General features: G+C 51.7%; 1 protein-coding gene across 2 annotated transcripts; it reads left to right on the forward strand.

Moving 5' to 3' along the window:
• Window positions 1-4,255: 4,255 nt before the first annotated feature.
• GABRP (gamma-aminobutyric acid type A receptor subunit pi) lies at window positions 4,256-20,173 on the forward strand. 2 transcript variants are annotated; one of them, XM_008147618.3, is made up of 9 exons: window positions 4,256-4,308; window positions 4,703-4,821; window positions 9,634-9,701; window positions 10,144-10,361; window positions 12,820-12,902; window positions 16,359-16,496; window positions 16,960-17,112; window positions 17,609-17,796; window positions 19,871-20,173. In XM_008147618.3, the coding sequence occupies exons 1-9, from the start codon at window positions 4,256-4,258 to the stop codon at window positions 20,171-20,173; spliced, it is 1,323 nt and encodes a 440-aa protein (XP_008145840.2). The 2 variants fall into 2 exon arrangements, with proteins under 2 accessions (XP_008145840.2, XP_054573023.1); XM_054717048.1 differs by lacking the exon at window positions 17,609-17,796 and having other exon boundaries at window positions 19,871-19,908.
• The last annotated feature ends 200 nt before the right edge of the window (window positions 20,174-20,373 follow it).

Below are 20,373 nucleotides of genomic sequence, written 5' to 3' on the forward strand. Positions count from 1 at the left end.
GCTCCGTTTCCCACAGAGAGAGCCACTCCCTCAGAGAGCTTTGGTGTGTGGGCATCCAAGAGGTCAGGGCTGAGGATGGGGCGCACCTCGGAGACCCAGAAGACCATGCCCTGCCTGAAAGCCCGGCCTGAAGGCCCGAAGGACCTGCCCTAACACAGCCTCAGCAGCTGTCTGGTAAGGGCTGGGCCCTCTTGGTGCTTGTGGGGAGGAGAGGGGAGGAGATCCAAATACAAGCCCTGCTGGGACTGAGGGGAGGCGACAGGGCCTGGAATTTGCAGAGCACCTGCCCAGTATCAGGTCTCCCCGTTGTCTCAACAACTACTGGTTACCCTCCCATTTTACACTGGGGACAATTAACCCTCAGGGAGAAGTGACACGTCTCAGAGCAGGCGGCAGAGCCTAGGTCCCAGCTCCTGGTCTGGCACTTGAGCCGCAGGTGTGTCCCTGCCCGCCCTGCCCGCCCTGCCTGCCAGGGCCTGCACCGCACAAGGTGACCATCTGATTTTCTCAAGGAGGACCCGTGGTGATACGCCTCCCTCACCCCTGCTTCCCGACAAGGCTTCTGCCTGTGCTGACTGACGATGGGAACAGTGCCTGAGCAGGGAGCCGTTAGGGGTTCGCAGCATTCATGGGAGGGAGATTCTGGGAACGGGAGTGGGGACCCACACACACTGGAGTGACCTCTGCTTCTCAGAGCCAGTCCAGAGAAGGTGCCATCGGCCACCTGGGAGCCTGTGAAGGCCTGTGTCTAACCCGGTCCTTTCTGAGGTGGCGCCGAACTAAGCGCCCCCAGAGTGACGCTCCCGTCAGCTCGGCCCTGGGTGGCAGCCTGCACTGTGGGTGCTTGGTCACAGTGGGATCACGGAGGTCCCCCTGGAAGACACGAGAGGGAGAGGGAATGGAAACTAATGTGCATTGAATACCCCGCCACCCCATTTGTCAGATGGGAAAACCAAGGCTCTGAGAGGTTAAAGGGCACAGGTGTGTCTGAATCCAAAGCTCTGTTCCGGTGCTGTCTCATTCACAGGAGGAGCTCGTTAAGCCTCTGGTCAATGGAATGAATGGACGGAGGAAGGCACGGGAGTCACTCCCATGATGCTCTTTCACGCAGTGCTGGGACAGGATAGCCAGGGAGTGGGGCATGGAAGGGAGAAGGTTGGAATATGACCATTGACGGGTTGATAATGTTTTGTCTGTAGCTGGTATTTTTGATGAGCGAGAAGGAGAGGGCTGAGGTAGAAAAACACGACGGAGTGCACAGTTATCGGAGCTTACATATATGGTTTTGTAACAATAAAAATGTTTGAAAATATTCGTAACTGGGACATGTGCTATGTAAATGTTGGGATGTTGAGCTCCTGAAATACCGTGCAGCCGTGACAATGAGAGGCAGACCTCTAGGCACGACATGGGACCGTGTGGCTGGCATTGGGAGGGCCCGTGTGTCGTGGTTCAGGGGTTAAAGTGCTGGGACTCAGTGGCCTCCCACCTGCTGTGCACCCCAGGGACTGTGTGTAATCCTCTCACAGCCTCAGCCTTTTCTCTTGAAAATGAAGAGAGTGGTAGTAGCTGCTCAAAAGATTTGTTGTGAGGATGCGCGAGGGTCTTAGCACAGGGCAAGCACGCATTAAAGTTTTTTTTAACGTTTGCTGTTATTGTTAAGTGAAAAAAGTAGATAGCAAAAAATGCATGCTATCACCTCTCTTTTACTTTCTAATTTTTTCTTTATGCAAAAATATACGTGTATATAAATACACAGGTGTATGCATAGATGAAATACCCGCTACCTGGTTCTCTTGGAGGAGTGAGGCCAGAGAGAAGTGAGGGAGGGGCTGACAGTGTTGAATGGACTTTAGCTTTTAGAGAAGTTTTAGGTTCACGGCAATATTGAGCCCCCACGGCCCAGCCTTCCTCGCTGTCATTTGTTAAATCCATGGAGGCACATGGACGCGTGGAGACTTACACGGTTAACTTTATCATCTCTGTCTGGGTTTCGTTCCTGCAATGAGCATGCATTGTTCTGTAAGTAAAATAATATTCCTTAGTTAGTGGCTGAGTCACACCCTCAGCCCCAGAACGGCCGGATTGTAGGAAGTGGTTGGGTTCACAGAGGTCACCGCTGAGGAGGGAGGGTCTGCCCTGGGCTGGCAGGGACCGGGCCTGAGCCCCGCCTCAACCCCCACTCTGCTGCCTCAGTGCCTGCTGCTCTCTCACAGGGAATCTGACCGCAGCTCCCAAAGGAGGCCAGGCCGGGGCCATGCCTACCGGTCAGTCCTGGCCACGCAGGGTGCTCGCCCTCACCCGCCCAGTGGCCTCAGGGCACCCCAGGAGCAGGTCCAGGGGGCAGCCAGTGTCCTGGCTCCACAGAGGAGGCAGCCAGCCCTGGCCTCAGAGCTTCCCCCCACATTCACTAGTGCGGTGACCTCCCACCAGCTGTTTGCTCGCAGCAGGGCAGGCTCGCCTCGGAGATACTAAGAGTTGGGGCCCAGATCGCCTCCTTAGTGCTAGGACTGCAATAAAGCGAGTCAGAAGTGTTTTCCTGGTGGAGGGTCTTGCCTTCAATTTGTAAAAAATACAAATCTGTGAAGCACAACAACATGAGGGGGTCTGTACAGGGGGATCCCGCCCAGCTCACCAGGCCGTGTGAGGACCGGGGAGACAGTCTGTGGGAAGCATTTCCCACGGGGGGGGGGGGGTCATTTCCTGTGTCCATGACCTGCTAATAGGCCTAGACCCTCAGGTAAATAAGGGGGCACCTGGCACAGTCGGTTGTGGATAGTTGGGGTGTCCTTCCCAGCAGAGTCAGGGCAAGGCCGGGGTAAGGACGGTCTCGGGCTCAGGACAGGCTGGGCCGGCTGCCTTTCTCGTGCCGTGAGCCACCCTCTGAGCAAGGGCTCGGCCTTCCGTTGGTGGGATTTAAACTGTGACCCTCCTAAAGGAGGTCATTCGGGGGCACGTGGGAAGCAGGAAGTGTAACCAAAGGTGTGAGCGAGGCTGCTCCCCACACCTGGAGAGAAATGCTGTCACTGGGGATGCCCAGGCGGAGAAGCTGGGCCGAGGGGGTGGGAGGCTGGGCTGAGAGGGGTGGGAGGCTGGGCTGAGAGGGGGTGGGAGGCTGGGCTGAGAGGGGGTGAGAGGCTGGGCTGAGAGGGGGTGGGAAGCTGGGCTGAGAGGGGGTGAGAGGCTGGGCTGAGAGGTGGTGAGAGGCTGGGCTGAGAGGGGGTGGGAGGCTGGGCTGAGAGGGGGTGAGAGGCTGGGCTGAGAGGGCATGGGAAGCTGGGCTGAGAGGGGCTGAGAGGCTGGGCTGAGAGGGGGTGAGAGGCTGGGCTGAGAGGGGGTGGGAAGCTGGGCTGAGAGGGGGTGGGAAGCTGGGCTGAGAGGGGGTGGGAAGCTGGGCTGAGAGGGGGTGGGAAGCTGGGCTGAGAGGGGCTGAGAGGCTGGGCTGAGAGGGGGTGGGAGGCTGGGCTGAGAGGGGGTGGGAAGCTGGGCTGAGAGGGGGTGAGAGGCTGGGCTGAGAGGGGATGGGAAGCTGGGCTGAGAGGGGCTGAGAGGCTGGGCTGAGAGGGGCTGAGAGGCTGGGCTGAGACGGGGTGGGAAGCTGGGCTGAGAGGGGGTGGGAGGCTGGGCTGAGAGGGGATGGGAAGCTGGGCTGAGAGGGGCTGAGAGGCTGGGCTGAGAGGGGGTGGGAGGCTGGGCTGAGAGGGGGTGGGAGGCTGGGCTGAGAGGGGGTAAGAGGCTGGGCTGAGAGGGGCTGAGAGGCTGGGCTGAGAGGGGGTGAGAGGCTGGGCTGAGAGGGGGTGGGAAGCTGGGCTGAGAGGGGGTGGGAAGCTGGGCTGAGAGGGGGTGGGAAGCTGGGCTGAGAGGGGGTGGGAAGCTGGGCTGAGAGGGGCTGAGAGGCTGGGCTGAGAGGGGGTGGGAGGCTGGGCTGAGAGGGGGTGAGAGGCTGGGCTGAGAGGGGTTGGGAAGCTGGGCTGAGAGGGGGTGGGAAGCTGGGCTGAGAGTGGGTGGGAGGCTGGGCTGAGGGGGGTGAGAGGCTGGGCTGAGGGGGGTGGGAGGCTGGGCTGAGAGGGGGTGGGAAGCTGGGCTGAGAGGGGCTGAGAGGCTGGGCTGAGAGGGGGTGGGAAGCTGGGCTGAGAGGGGGTGAGAGGCTGGGCTGAGAAGGGGTGAGCTTTTGCACTGTCTGCCTCCCACTTGCCCCCCTCTTTCACCAGGTGATTCCTACTTGGGCTCCTCTCTGCACAAGCGGCTCCTCAACATGAGACAGAGTCTCCACTTGGCCTTGCTGTGCCTGAGTCTCCTGGCCGGAAGGTGAGCTCTGCTTCCCCACAGTGGCCTTGGCCTGAACTGCTCTGTGTCTGTGCCCGCGGCGGGAGAGGCGGCAGCTCCCTGGCCCACAGGACTGCCTGCCATTTATTCTCCCTGGAGAACGCGGGCTTCCAAAGTGGTCCTCCATGGACAGCGCCCTGGGGATTATTGGGGAGACACTTGGAGGGTCCCCAAATCACCACAGCAGGGCTGTGGGCAATAAAATGGAGTGGGGTAGGGCCATGTCCAGTCGGCAGCTGAAAGGCAGAGATTTCTCTTTGGGAAAGTCGCAGCTGGTACACGGGCCCAGGCATGTACATGCAGACACAGCTCAGGTTTGCGTACACATTATTCACCTGTAAACAGGCGTGTGCACGAACCCTGCTTTCTTTTCCAGGATGCGTGTGCAGGGGAGCCGGCTCCCCAGGGAGGTCAGCAGAAGCGACAAGCTCTCCCTGCCCGGCTTCGAGAACCTCACTGTCGGATATAACAAGTTTCTCAGGCCCAATTTTGGCGGTAAGTCATCCTTTTTGTCCAGGACATCAATTCAAAGGACAGGAGCCGAGGAGGTTCGGGAGGGGTGGCTGACTCTGTTTGCCGACCTGCAGCCCGCGGAGGGTTGGCAGTGATGGATGAGCGCAGCCGCAATGAGTTTTCCCGCGACCTTGGAGAACGCACTTGGTCTCCCCACCTGCAGCATAAAGAAATACTCCTCCTCGCTAGGGAGGTCGTAGAGCCGCCTGACAGCCTCTCACTGTCTGCCTTCTGCCCCCACTTCCGGTGTCATTATTCAAGGAATCCGCCGCGTCTCACCAGGACTAGTCCACCTGGTCTTCCCGCCTTGCGCCTGCCCCTCCGGGCCACCCTCCACTCGTCAGCAGGAAGCCCAAAACCCTTTGCATGGCACAGCAGGCCCTGCCCAGCCCAGCCTCCATCTGTCTGCCAGTCTGAGCGCCTCCAATTCCACCCCGTGTGCCCTCCACACAAGTGTGCCCCAAAGGCTCCCTGTCCTCCGAGGCCTCCCTGGACTCCAGGCCTTTGCTGAAGCCATTTATCTGCCAAGAGAGGCTTCTTCCAACCCAACTCCCTGGTAAAAGGGCAATTTTCTTCCAGGTCTTAGATCTAAGGCCTCCTCCTCCGAGAAGCCTTCCTGGATTCCACCAGGCGCCATCCCCTTTCTTCACACTTTATTTTGAACATAACTCCAAATCACAGCCATTACCTGGTGATGCTGTCACTGCCGCTGGTTTTATGCCTGTCTCAGCTCTGGGCTGCAGCCCCTGGGCAAGTCTTGCTTTATTTGCCTCACTAACCCCAGCAGCAGCTCAGGACTTGACATAGAGGACGTTGTTGATATTTGTTGAAAGAATGAGGCGGCGCCGAAACCGGTTTGGCTCAGTGGATAGAGCATCGGTCTGCGGACTGAAAGGTCCCAGGTTCGATTCTGGTCAAGGGCATGTACATTGGTTGCGGGCACGTCCCCAGTGGGGGGTGTGCAGGGGGCAGCTGGTCGATGTTTCTCTCTCATCGACGTTTCTAACTCTCTATCCCTCTCCCTTCCTCTCTGTGGAAAATCAATAAAATATATTAAAAAAAAAAAAAAAAGAATGAGGCGGCAAGGAGATAATGAGACCCACGGCACAGCTCTGCACGGGTCTCAGTCTCTGTTTATAAAATGGGACACTGAACCAAGGTGGCCTCTTGCCGCGCCCCGCAGAGCAGAAAGTAGTAGAGAGAGCCTTGGACTTGAACAAACCTGGGGTTGGCTCCTGGCTCTACTGTGTGGCAAGCACCTTCGCTTCCTGAGCCTCAGTTTTCCTTTCTGCAACCTGGGGACATGCCATGCACCTGTCAGAGCGGAGTGAATGAGGGGAAGGGTATACACACGGAGCACGGTACCTGCCAGTCATCGGGGCGCAGTCTGTTTTAACCCCCGTTCCTTCCTGCTCCTCCCGTCAGGCGATAACATTCTCTGGGCAGGTCTAGGATGAGTGGGTTAGTCCAGGTCCCCTGTGAAGAGGGACTGAGAGGGGGAAATAGTCAAAGACACTATTTGGGCAATACTTATGAAGGGATATAGGGTGGGAAAAGGGGGAAGCTGGAGCGTCATCAGATGGCAATACAGGTCTGACCCCGGGGGACGGAGGGAGGGAGGAGAAGGTAGGAGGAGGTATCTTAGCAGCGGACTTCACAATGTGCTTGGAAAGGCCACCAGCGAGTCCATGAGCCGGAGCTCCCATCAGAGGAGTCTCCATCCCTGCGCCTCCCAGGAGAGGTCCGCCTTAGTCCGCTTGACGGGCTCGGTCCCCGGTGGGGCAGGGCCACGGGAAGGGTGGCCTCGGAGCAAATGCCATCATAGACTTCCGAGCACAGCAGCTGGCCCTGGGTCAGTGACACCCCGTCAGTAAGAGATCTGAGACCCATGTTCATGGCCACACAGTCAGGACCTGAGGTCCTTATGTTAAGGGACCCAGGGGGCTCCAACCTCCCCTGGGTTTCCCAGGCCCAGCTGAACCCTAACGACAAGCAGGTGAATCTGACACCCGGTTAGGTCCCCCCCTCCATGTCTCTGCCTCCCGGATCTGTCCGGCCAGGGCACTGCTCTTCCTGTTGCCCTCTCACCGGCCAGCGAGATGTCAGGTCCCTGGGTAAGGTGCCCATTCTGAACCTTGATCCAGGGCACACGAGGCCCAGGTCCTCCTCGGGTGAAAATGCTCAGCCAAAAAGCACACCCCCAGCCTGTGACACCTGGGCTCCTTCAGGAACCTGCATTCCCATGGCAGCCTGGAGGCCCCTGGAGGGGTCCTTGTTCTCTGTAATGTCTGTCCATCCAGGTTCTAAAATCCCCGGGTCTGTAAGACACAAGACCTGCAGAGGGTTTTTCCAGGACTGAGCTGGACAGAGCGCCGGTTTGCAAGCAGGCCCTCGTGAGCACTGCCCAGGAACTGGCTCTGACCTCTTTCCTAGGAGAAAGCTGCCCTCTGGTGGCACAGCTTGCTTTGTAAGACAAGGGAAAGAAAGAGCAAGCGCTGGCCCACAGAAGCACCGACTGAGGCCGGGCCTGGACGAGACCATCTGGAAACAAACTAAATAAAAACCGCAGTGGGGCTGGAGCTCTTGTGTGTTTTCCCGTTTTCCACGTGCCTCGGGGAAGGCAACTCACACTGACCCAACTGGCCACTGGGTTCCAGGCACTTCAAATAGATCCATAACCTTCCCAGCCCAACCCTTGCTGGTGGGCATGAGTAGCTCTATTTCATAGGTGAGAAACTGTATGTAGCACAGAGAGGTTTAGCAATTTGCTGAAGGTCACACAGCTATGAAGTGGCCGGCATGGGATCCAATCACTCTGAATCCAAGTTTCTCTTCCTGGCGCTGCCTTGAGGGGTAGAAAGCCACCTAGCATCACACTCCTTCAGCCGCTTCCAGGGTCTGTCCCCAAAGATCTCCCCTTTTCTAGCAAGTATTAAGAACAAGTATTACTAACGTCATTATTTTTAATTGCATCGGCTCTAAAACTCCATTTCCAAATTCCTACCTGCATTCTATGGCTCGGGTTCCTTTGATGAATAATTTGGCCGCTTTGTGGGATTCCCACTGATCAGATGTTTTTAAAGCGTCCCTGGAATTCCGCCTCTCCTCCTCCTGGTGACTGCATTGTCACAGTCCCTGGAGTCACCCCCAACATTTGTTGCAAGGAAATCTTAGTGCATCTACTAACCTGGTCAGTACACTCGTTCCTTTTCCAGAATTAGCTGGGATTATGTAGGCGGGGGTGGGGGGTGGGTTGGGGGGATGCCATTGACTGGACGTCTATTATCACGTGACAGACACCCTGCTGGGAGCCTGAGCAGATAACTATCTTTGAGCCCCATCGGCACGCCCAGCTGGGCATGCATTTGAGGTACAGTCCCTCTTATCCCCACCTTGCAAAGAAGCCATCACATGCCTCATCTCAGTCAGCCCTTTTCATGACCCTGTGGTGTTCTTGGTGTTACCCCCACTTACAGGCGAGAAAAGTGCAGTTCTGGCAGATTTGGTAACGTTTCCCCGGTCACCAAGCTGAGGTCAAACTCACCTCTTTCTGACTCCTGGGCCTTCCTCGCGCACTGCAGGCTGAGGAGGAACCCCCTGGCCTGGCCCGGCCTGGCCTCGGGCTCAGGAGCTGGGCCTGGCCCTCTCAGGGGTTTGGCCCAAGTGGGGAAGGTTCTGGGATTCTGACTAGTTTAGGGTTCCTGAGGAGCAAAGGAAGGGGCGGAAGGGGGAGAAGTACCATAAGTGCGTGAGAGCTCACGCATGAGCAGTCTTGAATGCCATCTTGTGGTAGATTTACTTAGTTGAAGAGGGGGAAGATATCTGTGCACCAATCCCCAAATCTCACTTACCTTTCTAAGTAATTAGTCCCTTGCAAGCACCATAGGAAAAGTCCTCCAAATACAAAATAGCTAGCACCACGATCGCCTTTAAAATACGCACTAATGATATAGTGTGGTCTCCCTTATATGAAGCGAACTATGTATTTGTGCATTTCTCTCATACAGAGGGAGGCCCGGTCTACAGAAGTTTTCTCCTGAGAGGGGAGGGTGGAAATTAACTTGTAGTTCATCTACTTCTAGAGCAGCGACTTTCAACCTTTTTCATCTCCTGGCACCTATAAACTAATAATAAAATTCCACGGCACACCAAAAATATATTTTTTTACCAAAATAACAAAAAAAAAAAAATAGGTATAATTTTGATGCGTTCACACCAGATGACTATTGTTGTGTTGGCTGTTGTTTAGTTTTGGGGTTTTTTTTGACAATCTAAGGGAAAAGAGGTCAGTGCCCCTAACGGAATAGTCAGGTATTGCATGTTTTAAAACTTCTTGCGGCACACCGGTTGAAAATCACTGTTCTAAAGCATTTCAGATTTCCCAACAGTCAAGTGTTACTTTTGGAACTTCCTAATTTAAAAAGTAGTCCTGGCCAGTTTGGCTTAGTGGAGAAAGCATTGGCCTGTGGACTGCAAGGGTCCCGGATTCAGTTCCAGTCAAGGGCGCATACGTCGGTTACAGGCTCAACTCCTCAGTTACAGGCGCAAGTCCAGTCAAGGGCACATACCTCGGTTACTGGATTACTGGTCGGGGTGAGTGTGGCAGGCAACCAATGTGTCTCACATCGATGTTTCTCTCTGTCTCTCCCTCTCCCTTCCACTCTCTCTAAAGATTGGTAGAAAATATCCTCGGGGGAGGATTAACAAAACATATACACACATGCTGATGTAGTGTTAGGAAGCCTTCTGTCAGTGTCTCTAAATAAGTCTTTCTGGTTTTCTCTCCAATCTTAGGAGAGCCCGTTCAGATAGCCCTGACCCTGGACATCGCTAGTATTTACAGTATTTCAGAGAGTAACATGGTAAGTGAAGTCCCTCCGTCTGCCACCGAGGGGGTCCCCCTCCTTGTGTTTAAGGGGGGGATGTGAAAACAGAACAGACTTACCTAGGTGGGGGCCGACCCCAAAACTCAGACTCTGGAAGATTCTTGTGAAACAGATCTAACGAGTATCCGGAGGAAAGTGGACTCAAAGGCCAGGAGGGGAGAATCGAGGGAGTGGAGTGGGTACATTTAGTGCAGGATAAGAATCGGGGTTCCCATTCTAGAGTTACCATCGCTTCATTCCCTCACGGCTACAGGCCACACCCCCAAGCAAACTACTCACCGGTGTCTACCACAATAGACCTATGTACTTGACCCCAGGGAAGTGGGGAGGGGAGTAAGACTTGACCCCTTCCGATTTCGGAATCTTTCTCTCATCACCCATTTCTACACGCCCCCCCACCCCACCCGTCCCCCTCCAGGACTACACAGCCACCATCTACCTCAGACAGCGCTGGACGGACCAGCGGCTGGTGTTCGAAGGCAACAAGAGCGTCACTCTGGACGCACGCCTCGTGGAGTTCCTCTGGGTGCCAGACACTTACATTGTGGAGTCCAAGAAGTCCTTCCTCCATGAGGTCACCGTGGGAAACAGGCTCATCCGCCTCTTCTCCAATGGCACAGTCCTGTATGCCCTCAGGTGAGTGGGCAGCTGCGACCTTGGGCTGGGAGGGGAAACCGGTGCAAGAAAGGGCACAGGTTCACGTTGAGTAGCTGGGACCGGCCCTCAAACAGCCATGCCGAGGCCCCTTCCCACGCTCCTGCCCTCGTCCATCCTTGCCCCGAAGCCAGAAGGGCCTCCCTCCGTTCAGTGTGGTTCCACAGCATCTGCTGAACAGCTGCTCTGTGCCAGGCCCCAGGCTGGACTCCGAAGAGACAGAGGGAGGCAGGCATTGTCCCCACACAGACACAGGAGCAAAGGGAGTCCAGGGTGCGGGGCCCCAGGCTGGGAGTAGGTGCGTGGTTTGGGGTGAGGTGAGAGGATGCGTTCACAGTACGCTGAGCCGAGTCCTAAAGAGCAAAAGGAAGTTAGCAAGGGAAGGAGGTAGCGGGACGGCAAGAGCAAACAGACGGCCATACCAAGGCCTTGCCTTTCATGGAGCTCTGCGGATGGGGTAGCTCCAGAATGCGTCTCCACGTGTCCCAGTCGTCTTTGTACAGAGAACCCAGGTGCGGGGCCCCAAGGCCTCTGCCACTGCGGCCATGGGCTTCCCTTTGTCCCTTCCCCAATCCCTGAGGCCAAAAGATTCTCCCAACCAATTGCTCATGAAGCCACTAGTTGGCTAAACCACAAAGGTGCTCCGTGGTGCTAGGTAATCAATGGGGGCATCAGGGATGGAGGGTGACTCATCACTGCTCATGCAAACCGAGTACTCCCAGAGGCCTTGGGGAGAAGGCCAGGAACCAAACGCTCCCAAATAAGAGGCTGGAGCTGTAAAACAAAGACTGAACTAACCAATAAAATGAATTTCTGGATTATTCATCTGATCCTCCTCGGCTGCACTGACTTTTGCCAAGATCAGCCAAAACCCCAACTCCTCTTTCAAGACCCCTAATGAGCCCTGGCCAGGTAGCTCAGTTGGTTAGAGCATCATCCCGGTATGCCAAGGTTGCGGGTTCAATCCCCAGTCAACCAATGAATGCATAATTAAGGAGAACAGCAAATCGATGTTTCTCTCTCTCCCCCTTCCTCTGTCTCTCTCAAAATCAACAAAAAAGCCAGGCTGGCATGGCTCAGTGGTTGACTATAGACGTATGAACCAGGAGGTTACCGTCCAATTCCCAGTCAGGGCACATGCCCAGATTGCAGGCTCAATCCCAGTGTGGGGTGTGCAGGAGGCAGCCAACCAATGATTCTCTCTCACCATTGATGTTTCTATCTCTCTCTCCCTCTCCCTTCCTCTCTGAAATCAATAAAAATGTATATTTTTAAAAATCAATAAGAAAAATTTTTAAAAAGAAGCCTAATGAGACCTCTCCTTTGACCCCCAACTCCAACCAACTTAATCAACGTGAATGCCTATTGATGTCCCCCTTCCCTGTGTTCCCATAGATGTGTGTGCACATGCAAGTGTGTACATGTGTCTGTATCATAGCACATAACACATCTGTCAGGTACAAGGGTTACAAATAATGGGTGATGGTTAATAGCCTGGCTGTAGAGTCAGACAGATTTGGGGGAAATCGGTCCTGCCCTGGAACCTGAAGGCAGGTTGACTCTTTGAGCCTCAGTTTTCTCAGCAGCAGGAGAGACATGATCCTCGCTCCAGCTTCATAAAGCCGCTGTAGAAATGCAAAGAGATGACGCTCACAAAGCAGGGAGCCCAGGGCCTGGCTCGTGGTCGGTAAATTGCAGCTGTTGCTGGTCTCTCTCCCTTAATGGAGTGGGCGCCATGCGGTAATCATTTCCACTTTCCCCAGCACCCAGCCCAGTGCTTAATAAATAAAGGTGCCTAATAAAAACGTGTGACACTGAAGAAAAAGGAAGGTAAAGGTCTGCCCACGGACTCTCCACTGGGAGGGCTTAGCGGTGTTTCATTGCACGTCTCTGTCTGTTGGTCCTTAAGAGCCACAGTGCCTGGTGCCCTTCGAAGCCTCCCCTTCCTCTGCACGCTGATCCCTCCAGGAGGGAGGGACCTGAGAACCGCACAGCCTCCTGAGCGGGCTCCAGCCCAGCTCTGCCTCCAAGAGCTGTGTGCGCCTGAGCGAGCCCCTGAGTCTGCTGTCAAATGGTGACGGTAGTGACAGGGATCCCTGGTCTAGCTTCCCCCGGTTCGTCGTGAAGGTGAAATTTAATAACTGGATGCAAAAGCATCGCAAACCAGCCAATGAGTGAGTCTGTTCTGCAACGCTGTTGCAAGTTTGCCTCTGGATTGCCAACATCCCAACTTCTTCCTCCCTTCTGGACCCCAGCGTTCACCGCGCCTCCTGGGTATTGCTTAGCACAGAGACCCGCAGGAAGGCTTCGAGTGCAGGCTCCAAGTCACACACTCGCTGTAGACTCAACGCGGAAGCCTTCACGGCGCGCCCTTAGAAGGAACGCGTACGTTCTATAGCATCCTCATAACACTGTTTTGAACCTGTTCTTCCTTTTCTAGAATCACGACGACTGTGGCATGTAACATGGACCTGTCTAAATACCCCATGGACACACAGACATGCCAGTTGCAACTGGAAAGCTGTGAGTACATGTCCCGCGGGCCCCGGAGCTGGTTTTCCTCAGGGACTCAGATCTGTGTGTTCACAACGAGTGTGCTGGACACAGTGGCCTTTCTTTTCTTGATGTTGATTACACCAGATATGACCCTTCTGACTGTACGTCCAGAGACACTTGGAGACTGCTCAAAGCCAAACCTCCCAAAATTACATATTTTGGGGAGGACCGTTGTGCATGGAGATAGAATAGTTCCCCCTGAGAGTGGACAAGACAGCCAAGGAAATGGGGGTCGGTAGGACTAGAAAGGGGACTCAGAATCAGCGAAGGCATGGACGCCAGAAAGGACACAGCAGAGATTAGAAATGACAAATATACCAAGCAACCCTGGACATTGATCATACAACTTCTTTCAACTTCCAAAAGAAATTGTTTGACATAGATAAAGCTTAATGCAGTGATGCCGGTACGTGAGAATCTTTCTACACTGCAGGCCGGGGACCTGCTCGTGATGAAGAATGAGCAACTACTCAGCGCAGGTGTGCCTCAAATGGTGTTGATGAGTAATCGCCATTGTTCCCTAGTGAACTTCTCTGGAATGCCCACCCAACCTGGGGGAGTGCTACCTGCGATCGGTGTCCTGGGAAAACAGTGCCACAGCGAGGAGTCATTAAGGCCTCAAGGCGTGGCTTGTCTGAGGAGGAAAAACCCTAGTCACACTGGAGACCAGCAGGCACTCCTGCATGAGGGCACAGTGGCCAACAGCTAAGAACACAGCCATTATGAGGCAGCAGTCCTTTTTCAGAGGCAGGCATTGAATTCAAGACTCAGACCGGCAGATCCATTACCTTATTGATTAAATGTGTGCATAGCCTCCTTGGAACAAACAGCTGTTTGGGGGGCAGACTACAAGGTGAGGTTATCAAGACGAGAACCCCTTTTCCGCCCTCCATGGAAAAAGTAATTGCCCTCCGTGTGTGGCTGTTCTCGTCTCAAATCCCAGCAGTGAGAGTCTCCGGGAAACTTCAGCTCTCTGCTTGCCCAGCTCTCTGCATCCCCATGAGCAGAGGGAGCTTTCGTGGAGTGTTTATTAACCGATATTTGAGTACAAAAACCTCTCCCAGGGTTTTGTCCTTTTTTAGGGCCATCCCTAAAAAAGAATTGATACCATCCCACAAAGCAAACTGTCCAAGTTGGTAGGACTCACTTTTTTAGATCACTTTCTTTTTATTTCTTTGGGATCCTAGGCCTATTTGGTCAGCTCCCTTCAGTAACTTTGGAGGTGTTTCTAAAGGAAAGTCCACAGACAGTTTCTACCTGGAAATCCTCTAAGAGCTCATGACTACTTCCTTACTCTTGGAGGGGAGCTAGATGCTTCTAACCAGTGGATGCCATAGCTAAGAGTCCCCAGAAGGCTAGCTCCAGCACTGGCATCCCCTTCCCAGCAGCCTGGGAAAACGGAGGCCTGGGGGAAAGACCCGAATCACTGGGCTTTTCCCATCCCTGGCTGTGTGCCTTTGGGTAAGCAGAACGACATCTCTGGACCTCGGTTTCCTCGTGAGTGAAGTGGGAAAAATAATAGTATCTGACTCCATGAGCTGTTTGTTAACAGCTTAATTGGGGTAGATTTACAGACCATACGCTTCACCCGTTTTAAGTGTACAATTCAAAGGTGTGTGGTAAGTTTGCCAAGTTGTGCGACCGCTACAACGTTTTGTTGTGAGAACATTTCCGTCACCTACAGAGACCTCTTGTGCCCATGTACCATCACTTTCATTGCCACCACCAGCCCCCAGGCTACCACTAACCTACTTTCCGTCTCTGAATTTGCCTGTTAGGGATATTTCACATAAATTGGATCACCACACTATGCGGTCTTTTGCATCTGGCTCCTTTCACTTAGCATAATGATTCTGAGGTGTCAGCGTGTGAATCGGTACTGCATCCCTTTTACTGCGTTATTCCTTGTTATTCCGTACAAATGCATACAAGCCGTGGGAGGCCCTCTGGCATGTTCCACCCCCTAGCTGTGATGAGTAATGCTGCCATGGACAGTTGTGTACATGACTTGGCTTCTCTTGGCAGATACTTAGGAGTGAATACTAGGTCAAATGGCAAAACCCATGTAATCCTATCCTATATAATATCCTATATAATAAAGAGCTAACATGCTAATTAGACCGAACAGCAGAATGTCCTTCCGGACGACCTTCCGGACAAAGCTGGGGCTGCAAGGGCCAAGCCCCTTGCACAAATTTCATGCATTGGGCCTCTAGTATGATATACACTGAGTGGCCAGATTATGATGATCTCTGAACGCATAATAATCTGGCCACTCAGTGTATATCCTATATAATAAAAGGCTAATATGCAAATTGTCCCCTCGACCAGGAGTTCGACCAGCAGGCAGGCAGGCCAACCGCCCATGTCCCCTTCCCCTGGCCAGGCTGGCCAGACCCCACCCATGCACGAATTCATGCACCGGGCCTCTAAAATATATATATGTGTGTGTGTGTATATATATATATATATATATATATATATATGTATATATATATATATATATATATATATATATATACATACACACATACACACACACACACACACACACACACACACTGAGTGGCCAGATTATTATGCATTCAGAGATCATAATAATCTGGCCACTCAGTGTATATATATCTCAACTATGAGATCCATCCCAATCTCAGAAAATGTAAAAAGTATAGCATAGCATAGGGAATAGTCAATAATATTGTAATAACTACATATAGTGCCGAGCAGGTACTAAACTTATTGGGGGATCACTTTGTAGGTTATTTAAAGAGCTAACCACTATGTCATACACCAGAAACTAATATGCCACTGAATGTCAACTGTAATTGAAAAAAATTTTTTAATTAATCTGAAAAAATGAAGAAAAATAGAAATCTCTACCATGCAAGTTTGTAAGAACATAAATGTTTAACAAAAGGCAGCTATTACTACTATTATCAACTCAATTAGTCAAACTGCTTTGAGATTTCTCAAATGCCTGTGTTTACTGACATCAATAAAGTGGCCCACAGCAGGGTTTTAGTGTGTTGCATTTTTTGCCCACATGGGAATAGGAACAGCCTGATTTTTAAGTCCCCAGGAATACTGCGGGAGGCGTCAGACTGTCCTGGGAGGCACTACCCCGCACAGACCTTGTGTGTTCACACGTGTCCAATAAATATGTAAATAATGACAGAGGTCACGTGCCTGGGTCTGTACTTAGCGCTGACCCGGCGCTCAATGGCAGGCACAGGGTGCTCGCAGGTCATCCCATCCCGAGTAGACGCTGCAGTTACAGGTGAGAAACCAGGGCGTGTGTTACCCGGACTCATCCTTGGACTTGGCACTATCCCGACGAGCGCCTGCGCTCTCCATAGCGTAGCGTTGCCCAGAGCAGTCCACTCGCCACCTTCTTGCACTGACCAGGGCTCTGCTCCTCGCCAGGGGGCTACGACGGCAGCGACGTGGAGTTCAGCTGGCTGCGCGGGAACGACTCTGTGCGGGGCCTGGAGAACCTGCGGCTGGCGCAGTACACCATCCAGCGGTACTTCACCCTGGTCACCAGGTCGCAGCAGGAGACCGGTAACTCGTGGGACAAATTGTACAAAAGCAAAATAACTGAGTCCGAAATATGATCCCTTCTCCACTCTGTCCTCTCGGGGCCTAGGAGCCCCTCTGCAGTGTGGCAGGGCCGTGGGGCTTGGAATTGGTACTTGTACCTGCGCCACACCCAGTACTGAACGGCCCCCGAGGGGCTCACAGTCTGGCGAGGTAGGTGACAAGGACACCAGCAGTTATGTGCTGCGGGGATAATAGGACAGAGAAAGGCACAGGAAGAGGATCATGGGGTGGGGGGGATCAGCACCCCTATAAATCCCACTCGCACAGCAGCATTTCCTTTCGTGAAAACGATGACAGTTCCTGACTCACTAGGTGTGGTGGGTAACAGAGGGCTTACTGTACAGGCAGCGAAGTTAAACATCCCGCGGGGAAGCCACTGCCCTGAGAGCAGGCGTGAGCTCCTACCCCTTGCTTACCCTCTCAGGAAACTACACGCGATTGGTCCTGCAATTTGAGCTCCGGAGGAATGTCCTGTACTTCATCTTGGAGACCTATGTTCCTTCCACTTTCCTCGTGGTGCTGTCCTGGGTTTCGTTTTGGATCTCCCTCGATTCCGTTCCTGCAAGAACCTGCATCGGTGAGCAGCTCCAACCCGAGGTTTCTAAGAGCTGGGTCACTAGGTCCTGCCCCTCCTCCTTCTCTCCTGCCACTGCTTTCATCGATAGTCACCGGGCAGTTCCAGGGGTTGGTTTTTTGAGCGAAATAGAGACAAAGAAAAAGAGAGAGACAGAGAGCCTACTCTAGGAGTAGAACATTTTTAAACTTAATTTTATAGTGACAGGTAAGGGAATACTGTGATTAGATGGTCTGTTGCCAATTATTTTGCATACTGACCAACCCCCTCTAATGAGAAGACAGAAGGTGAAACATTTAAAAAAAAAAAACAACCTATCGCTCATATCTGTACAAAACGGACAATTCAGTCCCGTTCCAGAAGGCCACAGATTCTCCAAAATGAGCGCAGTTCCATTTCTGAGTCCTGTCCCCACCTTGCCAAGTCCCGAATGGAGACAGTCTCCCAGGTAAGGTTCCCTGGCCACTGGCGTGGGAACATCGCCTGCCTGTTTTCCCAGGAGTGACCACCGTATTGTCAATGACCACACTGATGATCGGGTCCCGCACTTCTCTTCCCAACACCAACTGCTTCATAAAGGCCATCGACGTGTACCTGGGGATCTGCTTTAGCTTCGTGTTTGGGGCCCTCCTGGAATACGCAGTCGCCCACTACAGCTCCTTACAGCAGATGGCGGCCAAAGATAGGGTAAGAATTTTGAGGGCCCTATATATGATTCACCACTTGTGCCATGTGCTGGTTGGTAGAGATGGCCTGGACCTAGTTACTCCCTCCCTACCCTCCTCTCCCCCACACCCCCCATAACTCACTTTGCTCCAGTGACTCTCATCTTGTTCAGGTAGGAGCTTCTGGAAGTCATGATGCCTTTTGAAAATGATTGTTCTTTTCACCAAATGCAATGAGATAGTAATACGTTTAATTTTCCAGCAGAAAATAACTGTTATCTGTATGCAACATAAAATCACACCTACAAGAACAAGCATCCACACACAAAAAAACAACAACACAATATTAAACCAAATGTGATCAGCTGCTTACAAGTTACAGATTAATCTGTATTTACTATTTCATTCTTTGGTGCATTCTTGTTTTCTTAAATTATACAAATAATGGTTTACTGAAAAAAATGTATGAAAAAATCAAATTGTGGTAAATTTCTTGATTAACATATTTTTCTGCTAATTGGAAATGTGGCCCAGCTCTCAGAATAATAATGGCTATTATCTATGGAGCACTTACATGTGCCAGGCACAGTACCAAGCCCTTTGCAAATATTATATCCTTTAAAATGCTCATGGCAACCCAGTAAGGCCCTTTTCATTTTTATACTTGTGGAGTCTGAGGTAGGGGGCGGGGAAGGGGCTTTTCCCAGGGGACACAGATAGGAAGATATAGAGCTTGGATGTGAACCTAATTCTCCTTGGCTCCTAAGGCTGACACTTATCTGTTATTCCCACTTGCAGTGGGCAACAGGTCATGCTCTTAATAATCATTCTCTCCAGGCCCATGGAACCCTGGGATTCTTTGGAAGCCCAAGTTGATAGACATTGGCATATGAAAGCTCATGCTAAAAAGCAAAAAAAAAAAAAAAAAAAAATTTAAGGGATAGAGATCCAGTACAGAAGAAGTGCCACCTTTAGCAGAGTGCCAGGGTCTAATGATGAGGAAATGAAGAATCAGAGGAGCCCGAAGACCCAGGAGTCTTCCCTTGTGTTCGACTATTGTGAACAATGTCTCACACAGTCATGCTAGCCAAGTGACAAAGGCAAATGATCATGTGTGCCAGCCAAGGTAGACATGGATTTCCCTTATTTTCTTCCTTAAGGGGACAATGATTAATTACCAAAAAAATCTGAATTTGGTAGATTGCCAAAAAGGGAATTGGAGAAAGACTGAGATCCATCACTGAAGACCCAGAAAGCCCTTAGTTTGCTATGTGTACAACAGTAACTTCACTCCAGAGTACTTGCTTTGTGCCAATCAACTCACCAGCCTCGCATAGTCCACCCAACAACCCATCAGATGGGTACCATTATTATCCCGATTTTACTGTTTAGGAACCTACCACTCAGAGAAATGAGATAACTCATCTAAGACTCCACATCTAGTAAGTGGCCTGGTCAAGGATCCATAATACTCGGTTCTCTCTGACGTCACTACGCTCCTCACATCCTATGTCACCCCAACATGTTGGCAAATGGCAATTCCATGGAATTCCAAGGAGCATCACTATTTCTGTTTGTGGTGAGACCTCAGGACACTGCTGATTTCTATTATTTCTCATAATCAATTACTTCCCCCTCCCTGAAACAGAATGAAATCCCTCAAACACCTACTAAATGTTTTACATAATTTATACCACTTAATCTTCCAATCAGACTCATGAGGTAGGTATTAATATCATCACCATTTTAAAGGGATTGTGGTGACTAAAATTTCACAAGAGTGAGAGACAGAAAGGAATTGGAACCCAGGCCAGCTAACTTCAAAGCTGTGAATTTAGCATTTAGCACACAGCTCTGCATAGCTAGAGTGAACAATGGTCATTCTTCCTATTACACAAGCTAAGGACAAGGGATCAGTGCCTACAAGCAGGATAACACGACTGCTAAGTCTGGCTTACCAGCCAATTTCCGATGTACTCAGTGTCACTCTCTATTAAACCTAATTATGCAATACTTGGGCCTCCAAGTATATAAATACCCACTTATTTATTTTGCTGACTCAAGCCTTCCAGCTAACTGCATTGTCTATGAACTAGGGGATGCCGAAGGAGGTGGAAGAAGTCAATATTACTAACATCATCAACAGCTCCATCTCCAGCTTTAAACGGAAGATCAGCTTTGCCACCATTGAAATTTCTGGTGATAACGTCGACTACAGCAACTTGACCATGAAAACCAGTGACAAGTTCAAGTTTGTCTTCCGAGATAAGATGGGAAGGATTGTTGATTATTTCACAATTCAAAACCCCAGTAATGTTGATCGATATTCCAAACTACTGTTTCCTTTGGTTTTTATGCTGGCCAATGTATTTTACTGGGCATATTATATGTATTTTTAAGAGGACATTAAAAATTTGCATGCCATAGGACTTTAATAGAAGGAAATAATGATGTAAATGGTATTCTAAGCCAAGTGTGCGACCTAACCCAATGGTGCTACAAATAACTAAAGTAACAATTTAGCATTTATTATCAAAGAATGGACACCACCCCCGCTCAACCATTATTTAAGCTTGTAGACGTCCCAGCATTACAGAGT

Source organism: Eptesicus fuscus, chromosome 6 (assembly GCF_027574615.1).
Source record: "Eptesicus fuscus isolate TK198812 chromosome 6, DD_ASM_mEF_20220401, whole genome shotgun sequence".
NCBI classification, from domain to species: domain Eukaryota; kingdom Metazoa; phylum Chordata; class Mammalia; order Chiroptera; family Vespertilionidae; genus Eptesicus; species Eptesicus fuscus.